Source organism: Onychostruthus taczanowskii, unplaced genomic scaffold (genome assembly GCF_017590055.1).
Source record: "Onychostruthus taczanowskii isolate IOZ18803 unplaced genomic scaffold, ASM1759005v1 scaffold318, whole genome shotgun sequence".
Taxonomy (NCBI): domain Eukaryota; kingdom Metazoa; phylum Chordata; class Aves; order Passeriformes; family Passeridae; genus Onychostruthus; species Onychostruthus taczanowskii.
Window position 1 is genome coordinate 17,383 of NW_024500550.1, and position 8,872 is coordinate 26,254.

The 8,872-nt window shown below is 66.7% G+C and overlaps 1 protein-coding gene across 1 annotated transcript in view; it reads right to left on the minus strand.

Annotated features, from left to right (window-relative positions):
* The window catches only part of LOC121338779 (host cell factor 1-like), a 25,574-nt gene that overhangs the window by 7,322 nt on the left and 9,380 nt on the right, over positions 1 to 8,872 (minus strand). Inside the window, exons 8-18 of the mRNA XM_041409990.1 lie at positions 8,279 to 8,414; positions 7,810 to 7,844; positions 6,818 to 7,005; positions 6,645 to 6,777; positions 5,682 to 5,904; positions 4,711 to 4,853; positions 3,863 to 4,001; positions 2,663 to 2,868; positions 844 to 2,208; positions 327 to 729; positions 62 to 240 (exon numbers count right to left, since the gene is read on the minus strand). Of these exons, the coding sequence (XP_041265924.1) occupies positions 62 to 240; positions 327 to 729; positions 844 to 2,208; positions 2,663 to 2,868; positions 3,863 to 4,001; positions 4,711 to 4,853; positions 5,682 to 5,904; positions 6,645 to 6,777; positions 6,818 to 7,005; positions 7,810 to 7,844; positions 8,279 to 8,414 (3,150 nt within the window). The remainder of the gene's footprint in view (positions 1 to 61; positions 241 to 326; positions 730 to 843; positions 2,209 to 2,662; positions 2,869 to 3,862; positions 4,002 to 4,710; positions 4,854 to 5,681; positions 5,905 to 6,644; positions 6,778 to 6,817; positions 7,006 to 7,809; positions 7,845 to 8,278; positions 8,415 to 8,872) is intronic.

Below are 8,872 nucleotides of genomic sequence, written 5' to 3' on the forward strand. Positions count from 1 at the left end.
TGTCCCCAACCCCCTCCCACTGTCCCCAAATCCCCTCCCCCAGTGTCCCCAGGCCGCTCACCGGCACGGCCGGCCCCGGTGCTGGCGTGGACTGAGTGACCGTGGTGACCGCCCGGGGCTGGGGGGTCCCGCTGCCGCTGGGGCCGGGGCTGGGGGTCCCGGGGGGCACAGGGGGACCCCCGCCCTCGCTGGGGGGGGTCTCCCCCTCCCCCTGCCCGTTGGCAGCCGGCGGGGGGGGCTCTGTGGGGACAACGGGGAGGGGTCAGCGAGGCGACCAGCCCAAAGTGAGGGCAGAGGGGACGATTTGGGGACAGTCCGGGGGTCACCTTGGCTGGCGCCCATGCTGGCGGTGACCGTGGTGGCCGTGGCCGTTGTCCCCGTCTCGTGGGTCTCGCAGGGGGGGTTGGAGCAGGCGCGGGGGGGGCTGGTGGCGGTGGCACAGGGCGGGGGCGGCGTCACCCCCTCGGTGGTGGCCGTGCTGGTGGCCCCGCCCTGGTGGCTCTGGCAGGGCGAGGACCCCGCTCTGGTGGCCGTGCTGGTGGTCCCGCTCTCGGGGGTCTCGCAGGGGGGGTTGGCACAAGGCGGGGACCCCCCCGTGCTGGAGGTGGCGGCGCTGGTGGCAGCGCTGGTGGCCGTGGTAGTGTCACCCGGCCGGGAGCCCGCGGTGGCCGTGGTGGCCGTGTTGGTGGTCCCGGTCTCGTGGGTCTCGCAGGGGGGGTTGGAGCAGAGCTGTGACGATGTCATTGTCACCGTGTTGGTCGTCCCCGTCTCGTGCGTCTCGCAGGGGGGGTTGGCGCAGGGGGGGACACCCCGAGGCGGTGGCACCGCTGTCCCCGGCTCGGCCGGGGGGCGAGAGGTGGCCGTGGTGGTGGTGGCCGTGCTGGTTGTCCCCGTCTCGTGGGTCTCGCACGGGGGGTTGGAGCAGAACCGCGTCCCCGTGGTTGTCACCGTGTTGGTTGTCCCCGTCTCGTGGGTCTCGCAGGGGGGGTTGGCGCAGGGTGGCCTTGGTGCTGTCACCGTCACCGTGTTGGTTGTCCCCGTCTCGTGGGTCTGTGGGGCGGTCGCGGTCGCCGTGTTGGTTGTCCCCGTCTCGTGGGTCTCACAGGGGGGGTTGGAGCAGGGTGGCCTTGGTGCTGTCACTGTCACCGTGTTGGTTGTCCCGGTCTCGTGCGTCTCACAAGGAGGGTTGGCACACAGCCTTGTCCCCGTGGTTGTCACCGTGTTGGTTGTCCCGGTCTCGTGCGTCTCACAAGGAGGGTTGGCACACAGCCTTGTCCCCGTGGTTGTCACCGTGTTGGTTGTCCCGGTCTCGTGCGTCTCACAAGGAGGGTTGGCACACAGCCTTGTCCCCGTGGTTGTCACCGTGTTGGTTGTCCCGGTCTCGTGCGTCTCACAAGGAGGGTTGGCACACAGCCTTGTCCCCGTGGTTGTCACCGTGTTGGTTGTCCCGGTCTCGTGCGTCTCACAAGGAGGGTTGGCACACAGCCTTGTCCCCGTGGTTGTCACCGTGTTGGTTGTCCCGGTCTCGTGGGTCTCGCAGGGGGGGTTGGCGCACAGCCGCGTCCCCGCGGGGGTCTCACAGCTCGTGCCGGTGGCCGCGGTGACCGCCCCGGTGGCCGTCCCCACCTCAGGCTGTCCCCAGGGCGTTTGGCACGGGGCCGCCTCCTGCGTTTGGCACGAGGTGACACCGGAGGTGACGCCGCCATCAGGGGGGCACAACCGCGCCGTCATCGTCGTCCCGGTGGCCGCCGTCTGCTGCGTGGGGCAGGGCGGCCCCCCGGGCGTCCCCAGGCGTGCCGGCCCCGCCGCCGTGGGGGTGTTGGTGGTCCCGGTCTCGTGGGTCTCGCAGGGGGGGTTGGAGCAGGCCCGGGGGGGCGCTGGCACCGCTGTCCCCCCGCCCGTGTCCTCGCAGAGCAGCTGCAGCTGTCCCCCCCCCGTCCCCACGTTGGCCACCAGGCTGGTGGTGGCCGTGTTGGTGGTCCCGGTCTCGTGGGTCTCGCAGGGGGGGTTGGAGCACACCAGGGTGACCGTGCCCGGGGTGGCCTCGGCGGGGGGGGGCTCGGCCAGGCCGCCGCCCCCCGAGGTGGCCGCGGGGGGACCTTCGGCCGTCGGGGACGCCAGGATGGACACGGGGAGGTCGTGGACGGGCTGGGCCTCCACGCCGCTGGGCGTGGTGATCAGCGTCACCTGCGTGGGCTGGGACACCGGCTGTGTCCCCACGGGGGGGTCAGGGGAGGTGGCACTGGCACAGCCCCGCCCCCAGCCTCGAATCTCTGTGACCCCCCCTTGTGTCACCCCAAATTCCTGTGTGTCCCCTCCCCGCTCCTGTCAGCAGCACAGCTAGGGCTGAGCTGCATTTGGGGACAACCCCAGATGTCCCCAATGTCCCCAGGGTCCCCCTTGTCCTCTCACCTGCATGGTGATGGTCAGTGTCCCCTGTCCCCAGTGTCCCCTCACCTGCATGGTGATGGTCAGTGTCCCCTGTCCCCAGTGTCCCAGTGTCCCCTCACCTGCATGGTGATGGTCGGTGTCCCCTGTCCCCAGTGTCCCAGTGTCCCCTCACCTGCATGGTGATGGTCGGTGTCCCCTGTCCCCAATGTCCCCAGTGTCCCCTCACCTGCATGGTGATGGTCGGTGTCCCATGTCCCCAGTGTCCCCTCACCTGCATGGTGATGGTCGGTGTCCCCAGGCCGCCCCCGGCCGCGGTGGCCGTGATGGCCGCGGGGTTCAGGACCTGGCTGGACAGGGTGGCGATTGTCCCCAGGGTGGTGATGGGCGTGGCCAGCGAGGCCGTGGCGCTGTGGCCGCCAGCCCCCCCGGCCAGGCTGGTGGACACTGTCCCTGTCACCGTCCCCAGCGTGGTCACACCTGCCAGGGACACGAGGGCAGTGAGTGACCGCTCGGGAAAGTGACCCCAAAGTGACCCCGTGGTGACCCTTCCCCATGACAGTGACCCCCCCCGCCGAGTGACCCCCTGGTGTCCCCACGACCCCTCCACCTGCCCAGTGGTGCCCCTGACCACCAGGGTGGTCACCTCAGTGTCCCCCTAGTGACCCCTCCAGTGACCTCTCAGTGACCCAATGACCCCCTGGTAACCCCCCACCCCCACCAGTGGTGTCCTTGACCACAAGTGACCACCCCAGTGACCCCTGGCTGGCCAAATGACCACCCCAGTGACCCAGAGGTGACCCCTGACCACAAGTGACCCCCCCTTGTCACCACCCCAATGACCCAGAGATGACTCTTGACCACTAGGGTGACCCAGAGATGACCCAATGACCACAAGTGACCAATGGGGTGAGCCCGAGGTGACCCCTGACCACAAGTGACCTCCCTAGTGACCACCCCAGTGACCAAGAGATGACCCAGAGATGACTCTTGACCACCAGGGTGACCACCCCAGTGACCCAGAGGTGACCCAATGACCCCAGAGTGACCCCACTCACCAGTGGTGCCCTTGACCACCAGGGTGACCACCTCAGTGACCCAGAGGTGACCCTTAACCACAAGTGACCCCCCTTGTCACCACCCCAGTGACCCAGAGGTGATGCAATGACCACAAGTGACCAACGGGGTGGCTCAGATATGACCCCTGACCACAAGTGACCCCCTTAGTGACCACCCCAGTGACCCAGAGGTGACTCTTGACCACCAGAATGGTCCCCCCAGTGACCCAGAGGTGACCCCTGACCACAAGTGACGACCACAAGTGACCTCCCCTGTCACCACCCCAGTGACCCAGAGGTGACCCCTGACCACAAGTGACCCCCCTAGTGACCACCCCAGTGACCCAGAGGTGACCCCTGACCACAAGTGACCCCCCTAGTGACCACCCCGGTGACCCAGAGGTGACCCCACTCACCGGTGGTGCCCTTGACCACCAGGGTGGTCACCGTGGGCTTGACGGCCGAGACGGTGACGGGGGTGACCAGCCGGACCCCCCCCATGGGCACCGTCCTCAGGATGGTCCCCGGCTGTCCCGGGGCCCCCTTCAGCACCACCTGGGGACACAGGGACACCGCTGTCACCTGGGGACCCTCAGGGCTGGGACCCCTCGGGGACACCCCGCTGGTGTCCCCAGTGTCACCAAACCCCCCCTCGCCATCACCAACGTCCCCAGCCCCTCAGCTGACCCCACCCCGGTGTCCCCAGTGTCCCCAACCCCTCAGCTGACCCAATCCAAGCCCTCCCCATGTGACCCCTCCCCTGTCACCTCCTGTCCCCTCCATTGTCCCTGAAATTCCCCAATCTCAGGTGTCCCCAGGGTGGTTCAGGTGTCCCCAGGGTGGTTCAGGTGTCCCCAAGGGGGTGCTCAAGTGTCCCCAGGGGGGTGTTCAGGTCTCCCCAGGGTGGTCCAGGTGTCCCCAGGTGCCCCCAGGTGTCCCCAGGGTGGTCCAGGTGTTCCCAGGTGTCCCCAGGGGTGTTCAGGTCTCCCCAGGTGTCCCCAGGTGCCCGTTAAGGTGCCCCCAGCTGTCCCCAGGTGCCCCCAGATATCCCCAGGGTGGTCCAGGTGCCCCCAGGTGTCCCCAGGGGGGGTGTTCAGGTCTCTTCAGGTCTCCCCAGGTGTCCCCAGGTGCCCCCAGGTGTCCCCAGGGGGTGTTCAGGTCTCCCCAGGTGTCCCCAGGTGCCTGTTCAGGTGTCCCCAGGTGCCCCCAGGTCTCCCCAGGTGCCTGTTCAGGTGTCCCCAGGTGTTCCCAGGTGTCCCCTCACCTGTGTCACGCCCTGCTGGCCGTGCCCCCCGCCCAGCTTGGGGACAGCCGTGATGATCTTGGCGGGGGTCCCGGTGCCCGAGGTCATCACCTTGGTGGTGATGATGGTGATGGGGGACTTGATCCCGGGGCTGCTGGTGACACCTGGGGACACCGGGGGGTCAGCAGGGGGACAGGGACACGGGGGGACACGGGGGGACATGGGGGGACATGGGGGGACAGGGACATGGGGGGGTCATGGAGGAACAGGGAGGGACATGAGGTGTCACAGAGGGACATGGGGGGGTTGTGGGGGGACAAGGACACAGAAGGGACACAGATCAGGGACACAGGGGGTGTCACGAGGGGGTCAGCAGGGGGACAGGGACACGAGGGGGACATGGGGAGACAGGGACGCAGGGGGACACGGGGGTCACTGGTGGTGATGGTTGGTGATGGGGGAGTTTGGGGGTCTCAGGGTAATTTGGGGAGGGGTCTCACTCAGGGGTAGCCCCTGACTGGGTGATGATGGCCGACATGGGACGGTTTTGGTGGGGGTCTCAGGGTGGTCACAGATGGTTTGGGGGTCTCAGGATGGGTTCAGCTAATTTGGGGAGGGGTCCCACTCAGGGGTAGCCCCAGAGTGAGGTGGGTGGTCACTTGGGGAGTGGTCAGTCACAGGGAATGCTCACTCAGGGGGGTGGTCATTCAGGGGGGTGGTCAGTTGGGGAGTGGTTAGTCAGAGGGGAGTGGTCACTCAGGGGAGTGGTCACTCAGGGGAGTGGTCACTCAGGTCTCAGGATGGGTTCAGCTAATTTGGGGAGGGGTCCCACTCAGGGGTAGCCCCAGACTGGGTGATGATGACCAACATGGGGATGGTTTTGGTGGGGGTCTCAGGTGGGTTTGGGGGTCTCAGGGATAGTTTGGGGGTCTCAGGGATGGTTTGGGGGTCTCAGGATGGGTTCAGCTAATTTGGGGAGGGGTCTCACTCACCGGTAGCCCCCGACTGGGTGATGATGGCCGACATGGGGATGGTTTTGATGATGGTGGTGGTCCCGGGCTTGGTGGTGCTGGGGGACACGCTGCTGATGCCCAGGATGGTGGGGGGCTTGGCCGCCCCCGCCCCCGCCTGCGTGCTGGTCAGGATGGTGGTGGGCTTCCCCTCCCCCGACGTCACCAGCTTCAGGATGGTCCCCGCGGGCAGGGGGCCCTTGGTCTGGGGAGGGGTCAGTGAGGGAGGGGTCACTCGGGGGGGTCACTCAGGGGGGTGGTCACTTGGGGAGGGGTCACTCAGGGGAGGGGTCAGTGAGGGGGGTGGTCACTTGGGGAGGGGTCATCAGGGAGTGGTCAGTCAGGGGAGTGGTCAGTCAGGGGGGTAGTCACTCAGGGGAGGGGTCACTCGGGGGGTGGTCACTCAGGGGAGGGGTCACTCAGGGGAGGGGTCAGTCATAGTCAGTCATGGTCTGTCAGGGGAGGGGTCACTCAGGGAGTGGTCACTCAGGGGAGTGGTCAGTCAAGGGGGGTCACTCAGGGAGTGGTCACTCGGGGGTGGTCAGTAGGGGAGCGGTCAGTCAGGGGTCACTCAGGAGAGCAGTGGTCACTCGGGGGGGAGTGGTCAGTAGTCAGTGGCGGGGAGTGGTCAGTGAATTTTGGGCAGGCCCTCAGGGACTTGAGGGCTCTCAGTGATTTGGGAGATGTTTGGGGTAATTTGGGGTGATTTTAGGGGATTTTGGGGCAGTTTTGGGGCGATCTTGGGGTGATTTTGGGGTGTCACCTGGATGATCTGGGTGACGGGGCCGCTCGAGGCCTGCCCGGTGACAGCCGAGGGGGGTTTTGGGGGGGGTCTCAGGGACTCAGGTGACTCTCAGTGATTTGGGGAGGGGTCTCAGGGTCTCAGGTGACTCTCAGCGATTTGGGGAGGGGTCTCAGGGCCTTGGGGGGGTTTTGGGGTGTCACCTGGATGATCTGGGTGACGGGGCCGCTCGAGGCCTGCCCGGTGACAGCCGAGCTCTGCACGGGTTTCGTCTGCACCACCGACATCACCTTGCCCAGGTTGGAGATCTGGGGGGGCCCGGGGGGGTCAGAGACCCTCCCCAAATTGTGTCCCCCCCATCCCCCTGTCCCCAGACCTGATGGTCTTGGTGACCCCTCCGACCACGGTGGTGACCACCTGGGCCTGCTGTGCCACCGTCACCGTGCCCGACTTGTGCACGGTGATGATGGGCCGCGTGGCCGCGTTGGTGGCCGCGGGGGACGCCCCCGCCGTGCCCACCTGCGCGGCCGCCGTCTTCAGCATGCGCGTGGCAGGGTTGCTCACCTGGGGGACATGAGGGGACAGCGTGGGGAGACTGAGGGGACAGCGCGGGGAGACTGAGGGGACACATGGGGACAGCGTGGGGACACGGTGGGGAGATTGAGGAGAGACTGAGGGGACAGCGTGGGGACATTGTGGGGAAATTGAGGGGACAGTGAGGGGACAGTGAGGGGACAGCGTGGGGAAAGTGAGGGGACAGTGTGGGGACAGCATGGGGAGATTGTGGGGACAGCGTAGGGACATTGAGAGAAGATTATGGGGACATGGTGGAGAGATTGAGGGGACATTGTGGGGACACGGTGGAGACAGCAAGGGGACAGCGTGGGGAGATCGTGGGGACATTCAGGGGACAGCGTGGGGACACATGGGGACATTGTGGGGAGATTGAGGGGACAGCGTGGGGACAGTAGGGGGACATGGTGGGGAGGTTGTGGGGGCATGGAGGGAACAGCGTGGGGACACCCACAAGGCTGCAGGTGACACCGTGGGGCCACCCTGAGCCCCCCGGTGACACCCCACGTCATCCAAGTCCTGGTGACACCACGGTGACAATGACACCCCAAGTTCCACCCAAGGCCTGGTGACAATGACACCCCAAGTGCCACCAAGCCCTGGTGACACCACAGTGACAATGACACCCCCAGTGCCACCCAAACCCCGATGACACCATGGTGACAGTGACACCCCAAGTGCCACCCAAGCCTCGATGACACCACGGTGACAATGACACCCCCAGTGCCACCCAAGGCCTGGTGACACCACGGTGACAACGACACCACCACACCCAGCCCCCGCGGTGTCCCCTACCATGACAGGTGACGAGGCCGAGCACCTGCTCACACCTGGGGTACACCTGGGTATACCTCGGGCACACCTGAGGACAGCTGGGACAGCGAGGTGACACCAGGTACACCCTGTGTCACACCTGTGTCACCCACGTACCCCCTGTGGCTCACCAGTGTCACCCCTGTGTCCCCAGGTACCTCCCTGTGTCACACCTGTGTCACCCACGTACCCCCTGTGGCTCACCAGTGTCACCCCTGTGTCCCCAGGTACCTCCCTGTGTCACACCTGTGTCACCCACGTACCCCCTGTGGCTCACCAGTGTCACCCCTGTGTCCCCAGGCACCTCCCTGTGTCACACCTGTGTCATCTCTCTGTCCCCAATCACCCCCAGGTCCCCTCCCCGTGTCCCTGACACCCCCAGGTCCCCTCCCCGTGCCCCCCACCTGGCCCGGGTGTCCCCAGGTGTCCCCAGGTGCGGCTCTCACCGTGCCCTGGGGGCTCTGGGTGGGCACCACCATCCTGACGCCGGCAGGCAGCGATGTCACCGTCACCGGGGCCTTGCCGGGCCCGGCCGAGCGCACGGTCACCAGCGGTGGCCCCGCGGTGGCCGCAGGGGGACCGGTCACCTTCAGCACCGCCGGGACACCTGGGGGGGACAGGGGGGGTCAGTGACACGCAGGGACATCCCCCGTGTCCCCATCTGCCCCCTCAAAGTCCCCAGTGTCCCCATTCCACCCAACAATGTCCCCATCTCCCTCCCATGTCCCCAGTGTTCCCATCTCTGCCTCCCCCATGTCCCCAGTGTCCCCCCAATGTCCCCAATTCTCCCCCACACAATGTCCCCATCTCCCCACCGTGTCCCCAACGTCCCCATCTCTGCCTCCCTGTTTCCCCAATGTCCCAAATATCCCCATTCCCCCCACAATGTCCCCATTCCCCCCCAATATCCCCATCTCCCCCCCATGTCCCCAAGTCCCCACTTCCCTCACAATGTCCCCACCTCCCTCCCATGTCTCCATATCCCCCTGTGTCCCCACCTCCCCACCATGTCCCCCCAATGTCCTCAAGTCCCCCTGTGCCCCCC